We start from the raw sequence: 26,969 nt of genomic DNA, 5'->3' as shown, positions 1-26,969 counted from the left end.
TCTCCATCAGATCCCAAAGGATGGGGCAGTTCTACTTTCTCAGATACAGAAACAGTAGTCTGTAGCAAGACGTGAGGCATCAGCAGGGCTTGTGAGACCTGGAGAACATGGCAGAAGGACTTGGAGTCTCCTTTGCCCCTGCTCTCAAGAACATGGACCACATGCAGAAAGCAATGGAGCTATCCCCAATGGTAGACAAGCCAGGACCTATGCGCTTCATTTCTCCTTTCTCATGACCAGTATGGTTTAACTTCTCTTTGCCTTTCCTCAAAATACAAAATAACTAGTCATCATGGTCTTGGAATCCAACTGAAGATGAATCAAAACTACTCATTTAAAAATACTCTGTGATAAAAAATGAGTGGGAAATATCAGAAACGGAGACAGAACATGAGAGACTCCTAACTCTGGGAAATGAACTAAGGATGGTAGAAAGGGAGGTGGGTGGGGGGTAGGGGTGACTGGATGATGGGCACTGAGGGGGGCACTTGATGGGATGAGCACTGGGTGTTATTCTATATGTTGGCAAATTGAACACCAATAAAAAATAAATTTATAAAAAAAATTTAAAAAAAATACTCTGTGAGACTCACCATTCTTGTTAATGCACAGGTACTTGAGGCTTCTCAGAATGGACTTTAAATTTAAAACCAGCTTACCCCAGGATCAAAATCCTCTTGTTTTTAGTCTCCTGTAGCAAAATTACTTGAACGTCATTTCTGTCCATTGCTCTTGCACCTGGGGAAGTAAGAAGCTCCTGTTCTGGATGAAGGCATGAGTGTGGGATTTTTGTGAACACAGGTGGGCAGAGGCATGCTTCAGAGCAGCATCAGCATGAGCGCAGAGCCTAATGAGTGAGCAGGCTAATCTGAAATGAAGTGGGAGTCCTCATGACCTGAATGGATACACTTAGGAATTTGCCACAGGGTTTACACAACACCTATTCAAACACTGGTTTGAATTTTATTTTCCTGAACAAATTAAAAGAAGACTTCTGCCTTGCTAGAAGAATTTTCCATTATTACAAATACTGATTGTAAAAAGAAAACTTCCCCCTAACACCATGCCTTTAAGAATTCTTGTATTATCATGAATGTTAGCTATTAAGAGCAGGACTTTAAAAAACCAAGTATGCTTTTACAGCACTAAGAGAACAAAGGCATCCACTTTTTTTTGCTGAGGCATTGAGATCACATGATGATTAACTTCTTAACAGGGGAGCATCACATACATCAGAGGAATTCTGTACTGCATTTTTCACCCTTTGGCTGGAAAATCCAGGCAGAAGAAGACCAGAGTAGACCAGCACTTCTGAGTGCTTGTGACAGTGGCAAACTGAGACAGAAGAGAAGCAGATGGGATGGCTTCGTATTTTTGTATTTGGAGCATCGTCACATGGGATATGTTTATCAAAGTAACTTTAGTAAAGTAACCTCTCCTATGATTCAAGCCATGTGGGGAAAGCCTGAACCAATTGCCTCTTGCTTTAAGTATGTAAATGTATAAAACAAAGAGCAGTCTGGCATGTGGCCTTTAGAGCTCTGAAGAGGGCAGCTCTGCTGAACTGAATCAGATGTAACTTAAGACCAAAAAAAGCAAAACTGGTGATCTTTCAAGATGCTGATGTGTACTTGTATGGTAGACTTGCAGCTCGCCTCTTTCTGAATGGTTTCATGACTCAGAGTGAGTAAGTGCCATATGCCAGGTGGTGGTAATGTTAGCTCAGCAGCAGGGAGGCCTGCAGGAAGAGTGACAGGTGTGCGGGTGAATGTGTGTGTGTGCCTGTGTGTGTGTGAGCATATCTGTGCATGCACGTTTGTGTGGATGCATGCTCACAGAGCCACACACCCACCGCACTCAGTTCCTGTGGTTGTCCTTCCTCCCCCCACTGCAGAAAAGCGACTTTCCCGGGGGATTTCCCACGCCAGCTCTGCTATCGTCTCTCTGGCCCGGTCCCACGTGGCGAGTGAGTGCAACAATGAGCAGTTCCCCCTGGAAATGCCCATCTACACATTCCAGTTGCCAGATCTGAGCGTGTACAGCGAAGACTTCAGGAGCTTCATTGAACGGGACTTGATCGAGCAGGCGACCATGGTGGCTTTGGAGCAAGCAGGTGAGTTCTTGGCCCCAGCAGGCTCAGGGAGCAAGTAAGGCTGGCCTAACTTAGGTCAATGAGCAAGGGAGAGGCATGTTGTCTGACTCAAGTGTGTTCAACTCAGACTCTAGATGCTTGCAGCAAACCCGCCTACTCTGCAGACAAGCTCTGCCGCAGCCTAGCACCAGCTGGTAGGGTTCCATGACAGCATGGTGTTGAGACCTCTTGAGTTTATTCCCTTTGTTCTCAGATCCCACCTGGCTAGGCCAGTCCTCTCTAAAGAGAACTCTCTGTGGCTTTGCCTTACTTTTCTCCTGTCTCCATCCAAACCTCCCGTGGGTGTCAAACAAAAAGTAAGAAAGACCATTAACTTTGAGAAAAATAGGAGGCCCTATCACTTCCTGTGGACATGAGCAAGTTATGTAACCCCCCTGAGCCTCAGTTTTCCTGCAAAGATGGGAAGACAGGTTACAGCCCGGTGAAGCTACTTGAATATGAAATGGCATGTGCTTTGTGGCTGTCATCTCCTGCCCCCCAGAATTCCTGGCCTCTAGGCTAGAGAAACACAACCCTGACTTCACTCTCTCCTTTTTTCTTAGCGTTTCCTTTGACATCCCAATGAGGAGGAGATGTGGGGAGCAAGTCAGACCTGTCTTCTTTGGAATCCCTAAGAACAAAATAATTAGTTCAAAACAAATGTCTAAAGCAGATGTAGGTTCTTCCTAAGACAGAGCAAATATGCTACCTTACTCATAACCGTTTTCATTATATATCTTTGCAAAACGACGTGTTCAGGGGCTTCTCAGACATGCATGCAGAAGACTCTATGCCCTTCTCAGGCACAGCATGCATCTCCCATGGGGCCTCACCTGCCAGTGTGGGTTATCAGTGCATTTGGAGTGTGTCCTCACTCAGTCAGGCTGGAAAACAAGTCTTTCTGATTCTGATTCCATTGTCAGCCAGCTATTCCCTACTGCAGCAGAGCAGAACCTCCACTTCCAAAGGCCTGGCACATGGAGGTGCTCCTGTGTGGCAGATCCCAGGGGAGCAGGATGGGGATCCTCTGGCTGAGCATAACAAAGAGAGGGAGTGTTCCGGCCTTCCCAGCTAGTGCTGCTCTGTCAGGGAATTGGGCTTATCTCAGCTCTTAGCCAAGACACAAATAAAAATGCTCAAGCCTTTGGAATGTTGCAGAAGACTGAAGAGAAGATCTACAGCTGGTATGATCTTGACATTGGCAGATGGCCCAGTCATTTCCTACCAATCTTGGTAGCAAAAGGGCAAATGATGAAAGTAGCTGATAGAAAAAAACTACTTATAGAAGGTGTGGCTTTTGGATAAAAAAAATCTGGAAAAATAAACACTCCATCCACCTTCTTCCTCCACCTTTCAGGCTCTAACCAGTGCCTCTCACCAGTAGAAGGGCAGAGAGCAGAGAGCCCATTACTGGTGTTCATGCAAGTTGCCCTGTGGGTGCAGAGTATAGGGAGTACACATCTTCAGGGCAAATGGAAAACATCCAGAAAGTGGACACTTGGGTATTTTCACCAGATCCAAGCCTCTGTGTATACTTGGCTTCATCTCATTTCTTGTAGAACAATCCAGGAAACATCCTCATCCACCTGCTCCAAGAAGGAAAGCACAAAATTTACATAGACAAAGGAAGGGATGGTCATTAGTGGGACCTTATTTGTGTTGGGCAGCCTGGTGATCAGTCTCAGACACAGGACTCAGGGGAGCCTCACCCATGGATGCTTGGTTTGAGAACAGGTTCTGCACTCCCAGTAACTTGTTGGATCTGATGTTGTGACTACAGATAACTTGTTTCCTCAGCGGCTACAAAGCATCCAATGCAACCCAAAGACTGACAGTGACCTATTTTGTCTTATCTCAGGGTTCCTGACTGATCAACAATCATAAAACAATTTGCCTGGATGAGCAGTAATCCTAAACCACTCACTATGGCAGTTGGCTCTTTTAAAGATGCTTCTATGTGAATAATTCAGATAAGAGATTTTAAACAAAGGATTAACTATCCATACATAAGGGGGAATTTGGTATAGGTTAAGAAAGAAAAGAGTTTCATGAGCTAATTTCTCTTGAATGCTACCCGGCTGGCACTTTATGACCTTAGGTCCTGACAATGGCTAGTAGCACCAGTAATGGTAGCTGCTTCGTTTGAAGGTAGAGTCCTGATAAAGAGTGCAGTGTCCCTGTCTGCCACCATGATCACCTCCTCCTTTGACCCTACCATGCTTAGCAAAATCCTCTACTTCTTTATAGTATCTTTTCTGTTACTTTTTCTGTAACATAAAATTTAAAAAAAAAAATTTTTATCACATCTTACCTTCTGGATTAGTATTTTTAAAGGGAACTATTTTACTCAACCATGCAGTCTTGGAGCACCTTTTAATTAATTCAAACTTACCAAGTGAAGACACTAAATTCACCAATACTGTTTCTGTCACATGCCAAGAGGATGGAGAGAATAGGCAACAGGGATCCCCACCCAACGCTGGGAAAGCACTCCATCCATGCTGCAGAAAGCCTTAGGGAGGCTGGCAGGCTGACCTGCACTTCAGGAGCTTGCCCCCGGTGCAGCAAGAGCTGAACACCAGGGCTCTGCCTAGCACAAGGAAATGAGGAACTGAAAAACACTGTAGGCATAAAGAATAAATGTGTTCATTTCCTCAGCACAGAGCTGACCCAGCCCATCATCCATATGAATTCTCTTGATTTCTTTCCTCAACAGCCAAGCAGGGGTGTAGACTAGATCATCCCTCAGGCCCTATCTGTGCCTGGATTCTGGTGGGGACCTGGCTGGTGTCAGGTGAGCCGTACATGGTCCCCCACCCAATCTGGGTGATGAGTATGGCCCACTGGGAGATGGCCTTATTTTCTCCCACACAGGCTGTGCTCCTGTTGTTACCATCAGGCTCCACCATTGACGGTGTCTTCCCATAGGGAAGACAGAGCTCTACCATAAAACAGAGATGTGAGAAAGCTGCTCAGTATTGCCAGGTATAAAGTGTGAATTCCTCCTTGTAGTAATTTAATGCTCAGGATAGTTGTGGATAAGCTGTCGATATATATATGTGTGCACATATAAACACGGGAGATTGATATAGATGTCTAAAAAATCCACTTGTTCGAGGCATAATTTTCGCTGTTTTGGGAAGGAAATATCATGTCTGTCATAGGGTCTCAGAGTGGAAGGCTTTTCCTGCCCTTGGGACTCTACAAAATCTGGGGCTTGTGGGGTCCAGAAAATTGGGAATGAAATGAACTTCACTCCATTGGTTTTGCCCCTGGTCCATCACGGGGGCTTGGATCTACTCTCTCAGTGTCTGGCAAGGCCTGGAGCATCCCATCTATTTGAGGGGGGCACCAGTCTTCACCTCCTACAGAACCCATTCTCCCAAGCTTTAAATCCCTGGAGGCTACAACCTGCTCCCTCCCACCCCATGACCATCTGGAGGGCAACAGAAGGCCTGAGTCTTCAGTACATACAAACGCTGACCCCCTGAGAGATGAAGGAAAAATGCCTTTTCATTCTGTAATGATTACCTTCCATGGAAAATACAAGAAGCCATACATTGCTCAATTCAGTTATCTTCTTCATTTACATGTAAGAAGACTCAGAGATGACAGGTCTCTAGGTCTGGGGAGTAACTAACTACTGGTGCCTCATCCAGAAGCCTACCACTGCGGTCGAGATGGTGTGCAGTGCTTCAGCGAGTCTGTGAACCCAGAGGTCAGAGGTATATTTGTGTAATAGAGCAGTTACTGCTTGCCTGAAAAACTGAAATATGGATGCCAAAAAATATTAGGGACCCCTTTGAATTGTGGTGTTGAGTCTTGGCTCCATGGAAGGGTAATCAGAGTGAAACAAATCTGCCTGAGAAGTGTTAAGATGTGCAGATGTCTCAAAACTTCAGATTCAGCCCAACCTGGCCGGGTCCCAGGTCACCTGAGAACTTGGCCAAGTTAGTTGGATTTCTTGAGCCTCACCTTCTTACATTTACAGTCAGAGATATTTGACAGCTGCCAAACAAAGACCAGTTCACCCAACACAACCCTGGGCTCCCATGAAACAACCTATTCCAGGTGCTGGGATCATGACTATAAACCATACAGGTGAAATTCCTGTGCTTCCAGAGATTAAATTCTAGTGGGGAAGAAAGAAAATAAAAGGTAGATCATAAATGTGAAATGAGGCGGTGAGGACCATTCTGGAAGGGGTAAGAAGGAAAGTAGGAGATACAAGGTGAAATGAAGGAGTCTATGGCAGGTCTCAGAGGGCAGGGGGAAGGGAGAGATGGAGACATTGGGCTCCAGTGTTCCCGGCAGAGGGGGTTTGGCTTCAGAGGTCTGCACACTACATACAGAAGGCTGGGCAAAGGAGCAGATGGAGCAGAGGCTGGAGGAGTTGGAAAGGAAGGCAGGAGAATGGTAGCTAGGGCCCCAGAGAGCCATTGCAAGCTTTTGGGCTTAACTGTAGGTAAGATGTGCAGTCCTGGGAAGGTTTTGAGCAGAGGAGTGACATGTCAAGATTCATTTTTGATGCATTCTGGGATCTGTTGAGAATGGACTCCAAGGGGGCAAGAGAAGAAGCAGGAAGAGCAGGGAGGATGTAGCTGCTTTAGCTCAGGGGAAGAGGGGTTGCCAGCACTGTAGAACTAGCAGTGGAAGTAACAAGAAGCAGCTAGATACTGAAGCAGAATCTGTTTTGAGGACTTGCTGATGGACTAGATGGGGGCTGTGGCAGAAAGAGCTGAGTCAAGCATGACCCCAAAAATGTTGCCTTTCCTTAACATGCTGGTAGATGACAGTACCATAGGGAGACACAGACCCCTGGGAGACAGGTTTGGAAGGCCGTGGAAGGACCAAGAGGGGCAGGCTAGGTCAGAGATCCTGGTGAGACTTGTGACATGGCTGTCCAGTTGAACATGAGAGTCTGGAGGTCAGGAAAAGCCTGAGTTAAGGATATAGATGAGGAGTTAGCAGTGTGAGAAGAAACCCCTGGGGAGGAGGTGAGCTTTCGTAGCAACCTCCCACTGCACCCCCAGCACAGCTCTGCTCTGTGTTGAATACCAGGTGGATGAGGGGGTCTGGAGCCAGACAGAAATGCCAGGGAGACAGACCCAAAGCAAAACATTGCAGTCTCAGAGGAGGGACTTGCAGAAGCACAGCAAGGCCCAGAAAAGAGGGATCAGTGACCATGGGTGGGTGGGGTTGCTCCATAAGGGCAGTGATGTTAAAAGAAATCACAGGGTCACATTTAGGGCAAGAGGTACTAATCTTGCCCCTAGAGAATTGTCACATTTTATTTTCTTTCATCTCCATGTCTTCATGGGTAATGAGCAAAATGACATCTTATTTTAAACTGTGTGGAAACCATCTGTTACAAAGCTAAGTTAATTGGTCCCATTATCGTGTATGAATCAGGAACATTGCTTAGAAAAGGCAGAATGAGTGACTAATAGCTCCTCACCCGTAATACCACCAGCCTCCCTCAACGGAGTTCACCTGTGATTCTCTTCTCTACAGGCAGTCAAGTTTTGAGTTTTTTTTTTTCTATTCGCAGTGCCAATTCCACGTTTGTTCATCTGTCTTCTGTTCTTAAGTGAAGTTATTGTGTGAGGAGATTGAATGACTGCTCTGTCAAAGCTAGACGTAGACATTTTGTACCATGTTCCTAATCACATTGCTTGTGTGAAGAATGCCTTAATCTTGGGCATCCCAACTTGAGTCTGGATGGAGATGTTAGAATGGCACTGAGCCATTTTTGGCTCTCCAGAGGCTGGAAAGCACTGGCATTTATCATAGCTGGGTCATCTTCCTAGTGTGGTCACATCTGACAAATAGTCTTAGGAATGCTCTCGACTGTGTCTTGACGTCTGGAAGCCAACTGAAATCAAACCACTAAGCATTGGCTTCCATCCCTCTGGCCACATACTAAATTTTGTCAGGATTCAGTCACCTTCCATATGTGACTAAATATGTGGACTACAGTGAGATTTAGAAAATTATACATTCCCCTAGAAGAAATTTGAATGAAGGTAGTCTGAAAGGGAAAGATGCCCCATTTAAGATAGCATTAATTCTCAGACCCAGAAAGATTACTTCTAGGTAGATGAGATTCCTTCATGATGAAAGATAATTTCTGGATGCGCAAGATTCCTTCCAGAAGGAAGCTGATTTATGGCTGTGCTGGCGAATTTACACCTGGCTCCTCTCCTGGGGTCAGAGTCCCGGAATACCCCACCACAGCAATGTGGAAAGCAGCCCACATCCCAGGGTGGAGCAGGAGAGCAAAGCTGCTTGGGATCTGACAGGAACCAGAATCTGTTCATCGAGCATGCCTTCATGGTGTGCCCCATTTGAGGTAAATGAGCAGTTAATGTACTGAATCACTGTTTAAGTGCTTGAGGATAACAAGATATCTAACACATGTGCAGGTTTCCAGAGCATCCTCTCCCTGGCTTAGGAGGAACAGCAGTGACCAATCCTATGACATATTTTCTAGAAAGTGGACATACAGGAAGACAGGGAAGTAAGAATGAGAATCTGGACAAGAACATTATCTAAATTGTATAAAATGACCACTTTTTCCGGTGGCATTCCCACCCTGAAACTTTCTGTTTTATATAAAACAGATGCTTTCCATGTTTTATATAATAAAGCCTCAGGTTGCTGAGAATGTTGGAAAGCTTTTAATAATTGGAGGGAGATAGCACTATTTACATTGGATTCATGAGGTGAACAGGAAAAGAAAAAAAAATCTATCTTCTGGAAGTTCTGAAGGATGAGAATGGGATCCTACCAAAGAGGCTCCTAAAAGCCATGGTGTCTGTTCTCCATGGTGTCTGTTCTCTGGGAAGGGCACCTCACCTGGCCTGATGAGACAGGCTCAGTGTTATGCAAATAAAGCAATGCCACTGTCTCCCTCAGGATCAGAAGGTGAACTAGGGGTGGTGGAAGGGGAGGAGGGTGGGGGGTGGGGGTGACTGGGTGATGGGCACTGAGGGGGACACTTGATGGGATGAGCACTGGGTGTTATTCTGTATGTTGGTAAATTGAACACCAATAAAAATTAATTTATTAAAAAAAATTAAAAAATAAAAAAATAAAAAAAAATAAAAACCATTCTGCATTTAAAAAAAAAAAAAGAAGAAGGTCATGCTTTCTCTAAGTCCTTCTACCAGCTAGGGCTGCTGAAACCACACATCTTGGGTCAATTAAGTGCATTTTCAGTCCTCCTGTGCCCTGGCCCCACACAGAGGAGACGTGGTCCAGAGAGGAGAGACACTTGCAAGAGAAAACCTGAATGACAGGGGTAGTGTGTGATGAAATGTTTAAAGTGACCAGAGGAAGGGGACCTGGGTGGCTCAGTGGTTGAGCATCTGTCTCAGCTCAGGTTGTGATCCAGGGGTCCTGGGATCAAGTCCCACATTAGGCTCCCCACAGGGAGCCTGCTTCTCCCTCTGCCTATGGCTCTGCTGTGTGTCTCTTATGAATAAATAAGTAAAATCTTGAAAAAAAAAAAAAGAGTGACCTGAAGACAAGGATTAAGCATGCCTGGGGACAGGGTGGCAAAATGGTCCCTGTGCCAGGGCGGATGGCTCCAGGGACCAAGAGGCAGTGACCTGAAGTTGGCACAACAGCAGCAGGGGAAGTATGAACAGCAAGCCTACTCGTGCAGATTCTCAAGAGGCTGCATGTCTTGAAGAAGGAGAGAAGGTTTAGAAGTGTCCGTAAGAGCAGAGACATGCCAGGCTCCAGGCAGTGAGGGTTCTAAGAAGAAAGTGTTCCTTGAGAAAGCTGCACACCTCCACCTGCCTGCCCACCAGTCTCCCCCTGTTTTCTAGGCATCTTAAAGAGGTGTCAAAGTGGAATTGAATCAAAGGGACTTTTTTGTCCATGCATGTTAATTGTTCATGCTTCAGGCTTCTTGAGACTAAGAAACCATTGGACAGGGTGAAGTTTGGGTCCCTCACCAAATGTCCTGTCCAGGACAGGTCTCTGGCAAGCTGCACTCCATCTGCTCATCCTCTACTGGGTGTGCACACACTCCCAGCCCTGGGCCAAAGTGTTCTCTGCTTTCCTTGTGACTGAAGATGTTTGTTCACGCATGCTCCCCTCAGCACTGTGCACTCACACACAAGCAGGTGCATTCTAGACACCCTGTAAACTCTCCCAGGATGGGAACATGAAACAAATAGACAAAATTCCTATTTGAGTGAACTCTGGCTAAAAGATGCTGTATCTGTTTTCTGTTGCTACACAGCAAATTACCACATATTTGACAGCTACAAATTTATTTCCCCACAGTATCTGTGGATCAGCAGTATGTACCTGTTAGCGAAGTCCTCCAATCAGAGTCCCTCAAGCCTGAAATCCAGTTGTCAGGGTTGTCTTCAGCTAGAGGCCCAACTAGGAGAGATCTACTTCTGAATGCTTTGTGTTGTCGTCAGAATGCAGTTCTTTGCGGGGCACCTGGGTGGCTCAGTTGGTTGAGTGTCCAACTCTTGATTTTGCCTGGGGTCATGATCTTGAGGTCATGGGATGGAGCCCCATGTCAGGGTCCATGCTCAGCATGGAATCTACTTGAGATTCTCTCTCTCTCTCTCTCTCTCTGTCTCTCTCCTTTGCCTCTCTCCACCCGTCTCTCTCAAAATAAATAAATAAAATAATAAAATCTTAAAAAAAAAAGATTTCAGCTCTCTGCAATTAAATAACTGAGGTTCCAGCTAGCTTGATAGCTCTTGGTAGGGGAATCTCTCAGCAAATGGAGACTACCCTAGAGACCTAGGTGCTTGCCACATGGCCCTCTTCACAACACGCCAGTTTACTTCTTCAAGACCAGCAAGATGATCTCTCTCTTCTCTCTTCTCCCTCCTCTCCCTTCCTCACTTCTCCCCTTTCCTCCCTTTTTTCTCTGACTTTATGCTTCTCTGACCACCAAATCCTTTTTTAAAGCAGTCACCTGATTATATCAGGCCCACCCAGGATCATCTCCCTGTCAGGTAAATTGAAAACTCAACTAATTACCTCTACAAAACCCCTTGTATTGCCAGAAAATGTAACCTAATCATGGGGGTGGCATCCCATCCGCACTCAAGAGGAGGGGATTCCCCCTACCAAGAGGTGGGTATCTTACACTACCTGAGAAGTCTACTTACGACAGATGCAATGTTGTTATTTGCACTTTGACTATTCCCCTATGCCTAAAGATCCAGAATGGGATCTTAAATCATGTAGAATATATTATGGTCAAAGGTCCCAGCTTTCTCATGTGTCATTATTAGGCACTTCATTTGGATTAAATCCCAAGTGTCTCGGATAAATCCCACTCTTGATGGTTTCATATGTAAAACAGCATGTTTTGAATCCACCTAGGAAACCAAGCCTTCTTACTGGGCTCTCTTGAAAAATATGATTATATGGAGTAGGGTGGGGGTAGGCACTACAATACTATGCTTTTGATAATAATAGCCATCACATATCTGCATAGCATCTATTGTATACTAAGTGCATTATTCAGTAATAATTACTTCTGCATCTCCCATCAGCTGTCCATATGATTTCCACTTTATGGGTAAGGAAGAGAAGATTCAGAGAAGCACCCCCTGTGGCCACCCAGCCTGTAAAATGGCAGAGCCCGTCAGAACCCAGATCTAGGTACCTCCCACCCTACCCTTTCCAGGACACCTCCTCAGCTTTGCTTAGAACACTGCAAACTGTAACTTTTTCCCTCAGGCTATTTTCTGCTGAGTTTTCCATTCCAAATAATAATTGCATGATTTCTTTCTTACCATTTACAATGGTGCAAATGGAGCTTGAGTATATACACTAAGTGAAATAAGTCAGTCAGAGAAAGACAAATACCATATGATTTTACTCATATGTGAAATTTAAGAGATGAAACAGATGAACATAGGGGAAGGGAAAAAATAGAAGGGAAGCAAACCATAAAACAAACCATAAAAGACTCTTAATGATAGACAACAAACTGAGAGTTGATGGAGGGGAGGTGGGCCAGGGATGAACTAACTAGGCGTTGGGGAGCAAGGAGGACACTTGTGATGAGCACTGGGTGTTATATGTAAGTGGTGAATCACTAAATTCTACTCCTAATACCAGTTTTCCAGTACATGTTAACTACCTTGAATTTAAATAAAAATTTAAATGAATAATAATAACTGCATGATTTCTTGATTCTCTTAAAAGAGAAAATCACCAATACCAGAGAAAATCTCCAAGGGATTGCTCTTTCAGAGGCCAAATATAAGTCAAGCAGCAAAGTCACTCAAAGAAGGACATATTGCTTATGGCATTGAGCAGAAACATCCAACAAGGAGACAAAGTGAAGGAGGCCCCACAAATTACAACAGTCCCCAATCTTTGCATTGAACACTCCTCATTCTGACATGTGGTAACTGATCCGAGTCTCATTATATAGAGAGAAATGAAGCTCATGTGATGTATCTGGTGAGCAGATCCCATACAATCAAAAAATATTCATTATCACTATTGTCACTGTTCTCGTTTTTGTCTGTGATGAAAAAGAAACCACCAAAAGGGATTCCATTTAGTAATCCAGATATTAGAAGTAAAAAGTAAAAAGAAAGTGACATGTCAAAGGTTAGAACTTCCAGATGATTTAGAACTTCCAGATGATTTAAAAAGTGGTAAAATAAAATTGATGATGACTAGATCTATAAGACACCAGTCTATCAATAATTCTGTGTAGAAACAGAAAAAATTTGATGTTGAAGTATATTTTAATGACAGTATATATTAGTGATTTTATGACTTAGTCTTATTTTTATAGACCTTGTAGTCTTATGTTTATTGAAGCTGCCTATTCCATATTTCAGGAACACTTGCATTTTATGGGAAAAATAATGTGGAGTGGAAATATTTGCAAAGGAGAGTTTTCCAAGGGTCTTTCATCCAGCAAGCACCAGCTCTCAGTAATCTAACCCCTTGGACCTTTTCTTTTGCTTTCAAAGTATCTTCTCAGGTGCCAGTGGCTTCCAGCTATCTCGCTCTTGCAATAGTCTCCAGAGCAACGCTCAACACCCTTTCATTTTTTTTAACTCCTTATGGAAACAGCACACATACAGCAAAGTGTGAAAACAATTAAGTGCAGAACAAAACACATTCCACAACAAAGTCTCCTGTCAAGAAACTCAGATCAAGAAAACGGACTTCTAACAATATAGATTTATTTGGCCTTTATGTGAACTTAATATAAATGGAATCATGAAAGGGTTAAGTTCTGGATTCTTTCACTTACTATTAAGCTTTTGATATTCATTCATGTTATTAAGCAAAACTATAGTTATTCTCATCGTTATCTGGTACAGAAATGTATGCATATATATGATAAACTATTTATCCGCTATATTGTTGATGGTTTCTTAGACCAGGATGCCATAACAAAACACCAGAAACTAGGTGGCTTAAACATCAGAAATTTATTTTCTCACAATTCTAAAGGCTGGAAGTCTCAGATCAAGCTGCCAGGCAATTCAGTTTTCGGTGAGGACTCTCTGGCTTATAGACAGCTGCCTTCTGACTGTGTCCTCATGTGACCTTTCCTCAGTACATACATGCAGAGACAAAGAGCAAACTCTCTGGTGTCTCTTATAAGGACATTAATCCTTTCAAATTAGGACCAGAGCCTTATGACTTCATTTAACCTTAATTACTTCCTCAGAGGCCCCATCTCCAAATACTACTAAAAGGGCTTCAACGTGTGAATTTTGGGGGGAGACACAAACATTCAGTCCAGAACATCTGGGTAGTCTCCAGTATTTTATTGTAAACAGTGCTGCTGTGAACATTCTCATACATGTTTTTGGTGAACACATGTATATATTTCTGCAGATACATACCTAGGAGTGGTATTTCTGGGTATTGGGATTTTATACAAGGTTAGCTTTATAACAGTTTTCAGTGGATGTACCAACTGGCTCTTCTTGTCTAGAGTTCTGGTTGTTAATGCTCACTGGTTTTGAATGCCTACAGGATCTGGGATGATGCCTCCTTTTTCACTTCCAATGTTGATACTTAGTAATATCCTTTTATTTTCATTAATAATGTTGCTAGAGACTTAGGAATTGTACTGATCTATTCGAAGAATCTATTTTGGGCTCTCTTGGCTTCTTTACTGTACATTTATTTCCTGTTTCCTTAATCGCTGTTCCTTATTTTTTTTTCTTTCATTTTCTTCCTTTGGGTTAGTTATGCTACTCTTTCTTCTGGCCCGTGAAATGGAAGCTAATGCCATTATATCTTCTTTGGCAGTGTGCCATAAGGCTACACATCTCTAAAGCCATAAGTATCTCTCTATGCAGCGCTTTAGCCGAATATTACAATTTTTTGATAGATTATTCTTCTTTATCATTCAATTTAAAACATTTTCTGAGGGCACCTGGGTGGCTCAGTGGTTGAGCATCTGCCTTTGGCTCAGATCGTGATCCTGGGGTCCTGGGATTGAGTCCCACTTTGGGCTCCACACTGGGAGCCTACTTCTCCCTCTGCCTATGTCTCTGCCTCTGTGTTTCTCATGAATAAATAAATAAAATCTTTAGAAAAAATAAAGTAATAAAATAAAATATTTCCTAATTTCTCTTGCAATTTTCTTTGATTCATAGATTATTTAGAAGTATATTGCTTGGGCAGCCCAGGTGGCTCAGTGGTTTAGTGCCGCAGTCAGCCCAGGGCCTGATCCTGGAGCCCCGGGATCGAGTCCCACATCGGGCTCCCTGCATGGAGCCTGCTTCTCCCTCTGCCTGTGTCTCAGCCCCCCTCTCCCTCTCTGTGTGTCTCTCATGAATAAATAAATAATCTTTAAAAAAAAAGAAGTATATTGCTTAATGTCTAAGAAAATATGAAATTTAAATTTTTTCGAGCTTCTATATAGTCAGAGAATATACAATGAATAATTTCAGACATTTAAATTTTGTTGAGACTGCTTTATGACCCAGCATATGATGAAGTTTGGAAAATATTCCCTATGCACTTGAAAAAAATTTGAATTCTGCCCTTCTCAGGTATAGTGTTTTATGTGTGTTAACTATATCAATTTTGTTGATTTTTGGTTTTTGTTTGTTTGTTTGTTTGTTGTTGTTGTTGATTTTTGTTGTTCAGATCTTCCCTAACTAAGCTTTATTCCACCTGTTCTATCAGCTACTGAAAGGGGCATATTAAAGCTCCCCTGTGATCATACGTTCCTCTATTTCTCCTTAAATTCTATCAACTTTTGTTTCATATACATTAAAACTATGTTATTGGGTACATACAGATTTAGACTTATTATACCATGCTGGTTTGATATGATTTGGTTTTGTTTTTATGTGCAGGCCTAATAGCAATTAATTCTCTACTTTTGTTGGTCTGAAAATGCCTTTCTTTCTTATTCATATCTTAAGGATATTTCTAGGCTTTGCCAGTCACATAAGGTCTCTGTCACATGTTGATTCTCTTTCTCCTGATCTCTCCACACACTCCTTCTTCCCTCCCTCCCTATCTCCTACTCTCTCCATCTCACACACACACCCTTCTCCTCACCCCCAGTCTCTCTCTCTCTCTCTGTCTCTCTCTCTCTCTCTCTCTCTCACACACACACACACACACAGACACGCACCTTTAAAATACATAAAAGTCATTCTTAGTTTTCAGACCATACAAAAATAGACCACTGGCCAGATTTGACCAACAGACCAAAGTTTACTAATTCCTGATCTATATTATTGTCTTGTACTTTGGATTCATTTACTGTTTCTTTCCTAACTCTTGAGATGAATAGCTAAGCCATTAATTCTTAACCTTTCTTCTTTTGTCTCACAAGGGTTTAAAATTATTAATTTTCCTCACATTACTATTTTAGCCACATTCCACAAGTTTTGAAATGTAACATTTTTGTTCAAAATATTCTTATTTTTATTTTTATTTATTCTTTGACCCACAAATTATTGGAGGTGTTTTCTGATTTCTAAATAAATGGAAGGTACATTAAATATTTCTAGTTACTTTTGTATTACTGATTTCTACCTTAATTGCTCCATAGTCAGAGAGCATGATCTGTATGACTTGAAATTTGTTGAGACTTTGTTGAGACTTTTTTACTTTATGGACCAGAATATGATCTTTTTGTCTTTTTAATGTTCGTGTCTGCTTAAAAATAACATAGACTTCTATTGTGGGCTGTATAATTTTATATATGTACTTTTGGTCATTATGTTTTTCAAGTCTGTATATTTTTTACTGAATTTCTTAATTACTGAGAGAGATACATGAGAATTTCCCATTATGATTGCATTTGTTCATATCTCCTTTTATTTTATGGATTTTTAAATCAAGTAAAGGCTGTGTTATTAAATACAGCAACTTACGTTATGTCTTTCTCATGAACTGAGCTGCTGAACATTATGAAGAGAGCCTATTTGATTCTAGTAGTGCTTTCTTGCCTTTTAGTTTCTTTTATCTGTTACCCTAGCTTTCTTTAGTTTAAAATTGACCAGATGCACCATACTTAGCCATACTTTTACTTTTAATACTTTTGTGTTCTCATATTTTAGATGTGTCTTTTGTAAACAGCATGTGGTTGATTTGTTCTTAAAATCAATTTAACAACTTTTGTCTTTAACCGGTACATTTATTTTAATATAAGCACCCTTTGTCCCTGTTCTATGTGATATTTCTTCCTCCCTTATAAGCCGTCTTTTTTTACATGGAATATTTTTTAATCATTTCATTCCCTTCCTTTCTATTATTGAGAAATTACCCTAATTCATATAACAACATGTGAATCACAACTCAAATTCATCAAAATCTTAACCTATACCCAGATAAAACAGGGACCTCAAACTAGTCTAATACCTCCTCCTTTTTCCTGATGTATAAGTTTTTGTCATTTTAGTTCTATACTTTTAATCTCATCAGCTATTATTATTATTGTCTTATACAGTGTTCATTTAGACTTACCCATATAGGTACGATTTTTGTTTCTCTTCATTTCTTCTTGTGTATTAGCGCCTCTTTCTGTCTGAAGCTCATCCTTTAGAATTTCCTTGGGTGAATGTCTGCCAATTTCATTTTTTCCACTTTTATTAGTCCTAAAATGTTTTTGTTTTACCCCCATTTTTGAAAACCATTTTTACTGGACAGTTGTTGCCAGTTATTTTCATGCAGGACATTGAAGATATTATTACATTAGCTTATTTTCCATTGTTTCTTTTGAAACATCAGATGTCAGTCTGCTACTCCGTTAAAGATAATTTTTTTTATTCTACTTTAAGATATTTTCTCTCTCTTATATTCTTCAGTTTCACTAGGATATGTCAAGGAATAGACTAATTTCATTTCTCTTGCTTGGAATATTTTAGACTTAATTAAATCTGTGAATTTATGTCTATATATTTCTTCTGAAAAATTCCTCAATCACAATCTCTTCAACATTGCCTCTGAATTTCAGTTAGCCAGTGTCAGAGCTTTCGGTCTATTCTTCATGTCTCCTAGCCTTTCATATTCTCTCTTCTTTTTTTCCTTCTTAGCTATATTCTGGATCGTTTCTTCTGACTTCATTTTGTTTTGTTTTGTTTTTTTTCAACATTGTCTGACTCGATATACAATTGATTGTGTTTTTTATTTCTATTATCCTCTTTCATTTTTAAGTCCTATTTTTGTTTTGCAAATCTGTCTCTTATTCTTTGGACATGTTTATTTCCTTCTTTTATGTCTTTTCAACATTTTAAGCATGTTTGCTTATAGTCTCTAGCTGACTGTTTTTAGCTTCAACTTCATAGGCATCTGTGATTTCGTATCTATAAGTCTTACTCATGATGGCTTACCCAGGCTTACCCCTCTTGGGCTTGTAGTTTGGGGTTGTTAGTAGAATGTTATCTGTGGGAATCTGGTGGCCTGAGTTGAGGGTGTTTTCAACTATGTTAAGTGATATATTTGTTTGTTTCTTTGTTTATGCCAGCCAGACTCCCAAAGGAAATTACCATCCTATAACCGATCTTTATGTTAATTTCTTTGATCAGGCATTTCAAGCCACAAATCAGTTTTAGCTCAAATCAGAGCCCAGTCAATAGTTATAACATGCCTGGAAGAAATTGATTTTGTTTTTTTTTTTTTAATCTCTGCTAAGCCCAGTCTAGAAAAGACACATTTCTCTCTCAGCTTCATTTCCCAGGGATGGGGAATTATTTTTAATCCTTGCACTTAGGAGGTAGTTTCTGAGGGTCCTAACTTCATGTGCAGTGAGGGGGGTTCCCTTGTCCCAATTCCCCACATCACAGAATCTCAAAGACTTTCTTTCCAATTCTTGTGAAAAGTGATTAAACAGACAAAATGTCTCCACCTACAGGAGATGCAGGGTTGGTGCATATTTCTCATTTCAGTCCATATTTATTTTTGGTCATTGGGGATTTACCACATTTTATCTGAGACTTGGATATATGTTTCAAAGAAGTGTTGAATAGAAGGATTATTATCTCTGGTTCCTTTCTCTCTTTATATCTGTCTCTCCCCCCTATCTCAGGGAGAGGGGCTTCTCTTCCAGCCACTGAGAACAAAGCCTTCAGCTCTCACTGTTTGCTCTTCTACATACATGCACATAAGATCTTATTTCAAAATAGATTTTCTGAGTATGGCAAAGAAATCGGGAATAATTAGAGAATAACTACCAAAAGTAAAAATCAACAAGAGGCTCTAGGGACATAAGAAATAGTTCAGTGTTCTTAAAGAGTCATTTTTTTTGGTCTGTTGGACTTAGTACCTGTAAGGCCAGCTTGGCTCCTCCTCTTTTCTTATATTCCTAGTATGATTCCTTTTCCCTTAGACCTACTCAACGTTTTTGTTTTGTTGTTGCTGCTGCTGCTCTTGTTTTAAAAATTTTATTTATTCATGAGAGACACAGAAAGAGAGGCAGAGACATAGGCAGAGGGAGAAGCAGGCTCCCAGTGGGATCCCTGATGCAGAACTGGATCCCAGGACCTAGGGATCACAACCTGAGCCAAAGGCAGACACTCAACCAGTGAGCCATCCAAACATCCCTCAGCTTTTTTCATTAAAGCCTCTTTCTCCTAATACTACAAGGTAAACAGTGAATGTTGGCGGAAAAAAAAAAAAAAAAAAGATGCTGCTCTACCAGGTAGATATATCTGCTTGCAGGGGTGTGATTTGCATTTCTGGAGACCTCTAAACGAGGCTTCTCAAGCCATCTGTACTGAACTACCACATCTTTAAAACTTTCAATTCACTCTGAACCAATACTTCCGATGTAGTTTGAAGTGGGGTTCAGGAGCCAATGGCCAAAAGGATTTTTATTATAACAGGGGCAGGACCTGTGGGCAGAAAGAACTGCACTGGGATTGTGAGTAGACTGATTATATAAGATGTTCTATCATATGGAAGGGAGGGTGACATTAGGGTTCCAGGAACTTGAGTCTAAAGGAGGTTCTAGAGATAGCTTTTTTCTTGTAATTAAAGCAGTTGCAAACTGGTAAGACTCCTGTCCTGTAGGACTGTGATCTCTATCAGTTAACCATTTGTTTTTCCCTTTCCTCTGTTCTTGGGCAGCCAGGAGTGCCTGAGGATTGTCACATACATCCCATCTGGGGGGTGGGGAAGTTGAGATTTTCGCTTATACTTTGCCATCGGCTTGCCTTTTTGCTCCCTCATCACTTCTATAAATACGGTGAAAGTATTGCAGAGAAGCCCATTGCTATACAAGCTCCTAAACAGTTCTTATTTCCTTTCCTCACCTCACTGAGCAGCACTGGGCAGTCAGAATGAATAGATTCTCCCTTAGACCTGTCCTTCATGAATGCAGAAGCAACTATGCTTACCCCCAAAAGGACCTCAGTATTTGCAGGTACTTTTTAATCCAAATGTGATTCATTTATTCACTCATTAGTTTATGCATTAATACCTTCCTTGCTTTATTCCAGGGTTTTGGACCTGTTTTGACAAAAACACATATATAGTACTTTCTATATGCCAAGCCCTGTTTTAAGTGCTTCCCCAAATAGTAAATAATATTTTTATTGTTCATAAAAATTCTATTAGATCAATACTATTATTATTCTAATTTTTTAAAAGAGGGAACTGAGACTTTAGAGAGACAAAGTAGCTTGTCCAAGGTCACACTACTAAGAAGTAGTGGAACTGAGATTCGAACTCAGAAAATCTAGTTCGAGGATCCCTGTGTTTAACTCAGCTGGCTGCCTCTCTTGGCCCTTGGCTGTTTATACTCTGGCCTCAGATCTGCACAAAACCTGCTTTATGGGTGAATAATTCATTATGTCCCCATTGTCAACATGAAACAATTGGTCATTATCATACATAGCTATGAATTGAAAAAGGATGAGCAGGTCTTCTGTTTCTTTTGTGGAAAGACTGATGATTGATTAGCATGTCTGCCCTGAAAAGGATGATGATTTATTAATGCTGTCTGCATGGATGCAAAAAAGGATCGACCCACATCAGAGAACTCACCTGTAAGCTTCAGGGCTCTGTGTCTCTGACAAATTTGAAAATTATAACCATACTGTCAAAATTCCAGCTCATCTATTGAAGAGAAGAAAAATTTAGTGGAACTAGTAACTGCACCAGTTAGATTTCCCCAAAGTGTGTTTAAATTCAATCAATTTTTTAAAAACTAAATCAAGACAAACGAGTTAATTTACAAAGATACTGTCTTTGGCACCAGAATAGAGTATCTGCATTTACAAATGTAAAACTAAAACAAATCCACAAGGCATTCTTTTGTTTTAAACATTTTCAAATGTACAGGAAAGTTGAAAGATTAGAACCTATATACCTTGCAGGAAGAGTCACCACTTTACAGAATTAGGTCACATTTGCTTTATCTCTTTTTTTATATAAACATTTTTCTGAACCATTTGAATGTGCATTGCAAGTATATATATTAAAATTCTCCTATGAAGCCAGAACATTGTCACTCCTAAGAAAAATAATATTTACTTAATATGCTACCTAACAGAGCCCATATTCACATTTTCTCAATTAGTCCCCAAATCTCATTTATAATTTTTTTTTCATTCCAAAACCTAATCAAAGTTTTGCATTGCATTTGGTTATATCTCTTTGGCCTCTTTTAAAGAACATCCCTCTATCTTTTCTTTTGCTTTTCATGATAATTTTTTTCAAGGGTCACAGCCTATTCTTATATTGCATTCTTGAATGGCCCAATAGGATTCATTTGCCACTGCCCTTCCCTAAGGGCTCTGTGATGCTAGCTTTCTCTCCCAGGTCCTGGAAGTGCGGCTGGAACAAGGAGAGGTCAGAGCAGTGAACTGTCTGATCTGTGTGCTCTACGGGGAGAGAAAGGGGAGGAGCCTACTCTGCCTGAATTCTGGCAATGCCAGAGAATGGTGTTGGGGTGGGGGAAACAGAAGCATTAGGGAGACAGAACAAAGGAGAGAGGGGAAGGAATGTGAGAAAGAAGGAAATAACATGGTTTTGATGTAGAAACCAGAGGCAGAGGAAGAAGCCTTGTGCACGACACTTTTCAACCTTGAATTCATCTGTTTTTATGTGATTTAATGCAAAAGTCATCAAATTCATTTAGTGATACAGCTAGGGAGGGAAGAATGAGAATGAAAAACTGAGGAAACACATCAAGGGAACTTCAACTTGATTTTTAGTTTTTTTCTTCTTTTACATCAAAAGGAACGAGCTAAAGCAAATAAGAGAGTTGCAGGGGCCTGGTTTTGTGTGATGGGTATACTGCCCTCAGCACTCTTCAAAACTTTCCTAGTAAAAATAGAATGAGAGAAACAAGCAAGAGACATGAGAGCAAGAGCTGGAAAGGGAATGAATAAGTCTTTTAAAAAACAAAAGATTTTATTTATTTATTCATGAGAGACATAGAGAGAGAGGCAGAGACATAGGCAGAGTGAAAGCTGGCTCCCTGCCGGATGCGGGACTTGATCCCAGAACCCCAGGATCACAACCTGAGCCAAAGGCAGATGCTCAACCACTGAGTCACCCAGGCTTCCCGCAAATGAATAATTCTTGTTTCTCTAAGGAAGTGTTATAGAAAGACCGGGCCTGTGGCTTCAGACTAACATACTTGAGCTTCAGCTCCACTAGTTGTTGAAGGATATATTTTTTGAAATCATACCAGCTCACAGAAGTTAAAACTGGCTTACCAACAAACTCTGTCATGTCCAACTAAATTCAATCAGCTTTGCTCATGATCTGATTTTGCCCTGAATGAGAAATGGCCCCTTTAAGATTCAGTGCACCATGGCATGTTCATTAACTTCCTGAGCCTGTTTCCTTGTCTGTTAAATGGGAATGTGTAGCCCCACACAGAACTAGGTGATTCATTGTCAGCCCTGCAGTGAGCAGGAGACACTGACTCAGCCAGCCACACCATCATTACCCCACAGAACAGGAGTCTGGGGACAGGGAAGGTCATGCAGGCTGGCAGCTCCCCAGTGTCATCAAGGACCCAGACACACCCAATTTCTGCCCTTCTATCCTCAGTAGATCAGTGCTGCTTGCATTTAGGGTACAACATGGCTATAGATGCCTCTGGCGACACATCCTCACACACTATCCAGGGAAGTGAGGGAGAGGCCCCGTCTGATGAACAACACTTTCTCAGTAGCTGCCCCACGGACCAAGTGGCAGTATGTGGCCACACCAGCACTGATCCCTGGCAAGGAGCATGGAACACACATATCATCTTGCTTCTAGAAACATTAATTCCACGGGGCAGGGAAGGAATCTTGTCTCCCCTGGAAAACACCAGACAGCAGGGTTCTGTGAGCAAGGATGAGAGGGGAAAAGCTATTAGATGGGCAAACCAGATCACCTCCTAATTAGCATATTCCCTCCCTGTCCTTCTCCTGTTTCTCTATAAGACCTCTGCACCCACTGGCTCTTGAGAGGAGCCACTGCCAGCTTAGCACAGCTTCAGAGGATGAATGGGGCCATCCCAACTTTAACATTAAATGTACTGAGCTCTCAGGTGTTATATCTGCTCTGTTATACCGTGTAAGCAAGAATCTTGTAATTTTCTTTCATTTTATGGCAACCCAGTTTTAGTGTCTCCCCGCCTGGAGGTTTCTTAAAAGGTTTTGAAAAAGTCAAGTGAGACAGGTTGCTATTTCAAGGAACCTAGAAAAAATAAAAAAAGTTACCAAATTGATGGCATGTTATTTCCAATTATGTCTCTGACCAGTTATCCAGTGGCAGGGTCAATTAAGGCCCTTGATTGCATTCTCATTTAGCTTTAATAAGATGACTTGCAAGTGGTCAGAATCTGCCAATTTGTCAGCATAAGCATTAACATTATCAATAATAGAGGCTTGTCCACTTAATTTTGTACTGTTAATTTTAATACATGTTCTCATTTAGAATTAAGGATACAATTATTTTATATTAATAAACCACTTATCATTAAAATGCAGCTACTGAATCTTAACCAAAAAGCACTATAGAGCAGATCAGTATCCAATTTAAGCACATTACTGACATGGTTTATTATATTAAATTTTGTTAATGTGGTAATCTGTTAGGCAGTAACTCTAACTCTGAACTAAAAGTACTTTTGAGGGCCTTCCAACATTACTTGTAGTTTTTGCCTTTCATATTTCATTATCGATTACTGAAAGCAATAACACCCTTTGTTAAAATTAATTCTTAATGACAGATGGCTTGTTGGAATGTAAATAATGCAATGCCCCTCCAACTATTTCAATCCCATTAATATTATTCTCTTTCTTAAAAAAAAAAATCAATTGGGATCCCTGGGTGGCTCAGCGGTTGAGTGCCTGCCTTTGGCCCAGGGCATGATCCTGGAGTCCTGGGATCCAGTCCTGCATTGGGCTTCCTGCATGGAGCCTGCTTCTCCCTCTGCCTGTGTGTGTCTCTGCCTCTGTGTGGTGTGTGTGTGTGTGTCTCATGAATAAATAAATAAAATCTTGAAAAAAAATATTTAAAAAAATCAATTAAATGTTTTCACAACTTCTTGGAAATATCTCTTATAAACGTTTTCATTTGACTGAAATTCCACTAAGAGATAAAGTCCCAATAGATTGCTATAATAATTTCATTCCCCAAACTAAAAATCTATGTCACAAAGGCCATATTACAACATGATATATTCAAAGTGCAGAAAGGCAAAAAAAAAAAAAAAAAAAAAAAACTACAACCAAGAATACTCTACCCAGCAAGACTATCATTCACATTTGAAGGAAGAATAGAGTTTCCCAGACACGCAAACACCATATGATTTTATTTATATGTGGAATCTGAAAATAATCAAAAACAGAAACAAAACAAACAGACTTAAATACAGAGAACAAGCTGGTGATTGCCAGAGGACAGGGTGGGGAGGGAAGGATTGACAAAATCAGTGAAGGGGATTCAGGAGTACAAACTTCCAGTTATAAAATAAATCACAGAGATGAAAAGTAACCCATAAGCAATATAGTCAATAATATTGTAATAACATTGCATGGTGACAGATGGTAACTACACTTACCATGATGAGCATTGAGAAATGTATAAAATTGTCAAATCACTGTGTTGTACACCCAAAACTAATATAACATTGTATGTCAATTATGCTTCAATAAAAAATCATATACATCAATAGTTACATAACATTAGAAATGTAAGCTAAATCCATTTGTAAACTTGAAGCAATTTCAAAAGCAATTTTAATATAATCCAAGACATGTAAGGTGATGTTTGTGTCACCCAACTTGTAAGATAATGTCATAAAGTGAGCCAGGTTTATAAAACCTTTTATAAACCTTAAAATGTTGTCCTGAACTCAAGCATACCCCCATCCAGAGACAATGGAGTCTTCTATCTCCACCATCCTGGAGATGCCCTTTGTCTCTCTCCCAACTGTTCATGCCATTTCCCTGCTAGTTCCCATCTTTCTCTGCTTTTGGTTTTCACCTCATTTTGGTATAGTACATCCTCCAGTGGCTTCCTATGAGTGAATGAAGATGTCTTGACCTAGAATCACTAGAAAACAAAGCTTGAGGTAACTATTTAAATGCTGATTTCTTATTTTGGAGATGCAACCCTGGATTTGTTAGAAACTAGTTTTATTAAGAAATAAGGCTGTTGGGAATATTCTTGTGCAAATTTTATGTTTTAAGTTCTTTTGGGTAAATACACAAGAATAGAACTGCTGGATTATATGGTAAACATATGTTTAACTGTATTAGAAATTGCCAAAAGATTATTACAAATTATCATGACATTTTACATTCCCAAAAGCAAAGTATGGAAGTTCCACTTGCTCTGTATCCCCAATATTTGTTGTTGTCAATCCTTCTAATATTATCACTCTAGTGGGTATGAAGAGATGACTTAGTATGGTCTTAATTTGCATTTCTTTGATGACCAGTAACATTGAACATATTTTCATGCTCTTGACTATTTGTGTATCCTTCACAGTAAAGTGTCTTAGAGTTTTTGCCCATTTTTAATCAGGTTGGCTGGTTCTTATTAATTTGTAAGAGCTCCTAATAAATGCATTACAAATCCCTTTCAGGTACATGTTTTGCAAATATTTTATACCAGTCTGAGATTTGCCTCTTTATTTTATAATGTCTTTTAATAGGCAGAAATATTATTTTTATGAAGCCAGATGTGTCCATTTTTTTCTTTGCCTGTCCTGATAATATTTTGTCTGAAATACTATGGAGTTTTAGCTTTATTTTTTTAAGATTTTATTTATTTATTCATGAGAGACAGAGCAGCAGAGACACAGGCAGAGGAAGAAGCAGGCTCCCCGCAGAGAGCCTTATGCAGGACTCTATCCCAGGACCCCAGAATCATGCCCTGAGCCAAAGGCAGATGCTCAACTGCTGAGCCACCCAGGTATCTCTAGAGTTTTAGCTTTAATGCTTAGGTCTATGAGTGTTTATAAATTTATCTTTTATGTTTCTGTCTGTGATCCACCTCAAATTAACTTGTGTTTATGATGTGAAGTATTGAAGTATTTCTCAAATATCCACTGATTCCACTGAGTGAAAAATGCTTTCCTTTCCTGATTGAAAGCTGTAGGAATCTTTACTTTAAAAATTAAGTAGCCATAAATGTGTGGGTCTGTTCTGGTCTCTATATTTTGCTCTATTGAACTAGTTGTCCTCTTACACCCACACTATCTTGATTACGTTACATTATAACAAGCTATCAAATCAGGAACTATAAGTTCTCCAACTTTGTTCTACTTCAAAATTATATTGGCTATTCTACTTTTTTATATCCATGTAAATTTAGAATCAAGTTGTCGACTTCTAAAAAGTAGCTTCTGAGATTTTGATTGGGGCTATGTTAAATCTATAGATCAATTGGGAGAGAATGCAGAGTCAATAAGAAGTTCAGTCTATGTACACAATAAACCTCTCTACTTATTCAAATCTTCTTTACATTTTTCAAGAAAGTATTATAGTTTTATAGCTTTCAGTCTAGATATAATCTTTCATGATATTCATGCCTAAATATAATATTTTTATCTCACTTTCTAAATCACTCATTGCTAGTAAATAGAAATATAAATAATACCTAGAGATTGATCTTATTTTCTGAGATCTTGCTAAATTTAAGTTCCCTTATTAGGTTTAGGAGGGTTTTTTTTTTTTTTTTGTATATTCCTAAGTATTTTCTACATAAATGCTATGTACTGATACAAATTGCATTCATTTCTTTTTCTATCAAAATACTTTATTTCTTCTTTTTTGCCATATTTCACAGGCTCAGACCTTCATCAGTATTGAGTACTGTTCCCTACTTTAGGTTAAAAGCATTCAATATCTTACCATTACATATCATTTTAGCTGCAGCCTTTGCA

General features: G+C 40.4%; 1 protein-coding gene across 3 annotated transcripts in view; it reads left to right on the top strand.

The window, feature by feature from the left end:
• Window positions 1–26,969, top strand: part of OTUD7A (OTU deubiquitinase 7A) — a 391,545-nt gene that overhangs the window by 304,527 nt on the left and 60,049 nt on the right. For all 3 annotated transcript variants that reach the window (XM_055326737.1, XM_055326738.1, XM_055326739.1), the window contains one exon: window positions 1,895–2,113. In XM_055326737.1, the coding sequence (XP_055182712.1) occupies window positions 1,895–2,113 (219 nt within the window). The remainder of the gene's footprint in view (window positions 1–1,894; window positions 2,114–26,969) is intronic.

Source organism: Nyctereutes procyonoides, unplaced genomic scaffold (assembly GCF_905146905.1).
Source record: "Nyctereutes procyonoides isolate TBG_1078 unplaced genomic scaffold, NYPRO_anot_genome, whole genome shotgun sequence".
NCBI classification, from domain to species: Eukaryota; Metazoa; Chordata; class Mammalia; order Carnivora; family Canidae; genus Nyctereutes; species Nyctereutes procyonoides.
The sequence above is the reverse complement of the archived record's forward strand: the minus strand, read 5'-3'. Positions and strand labels throughout refer to the sequence as shown.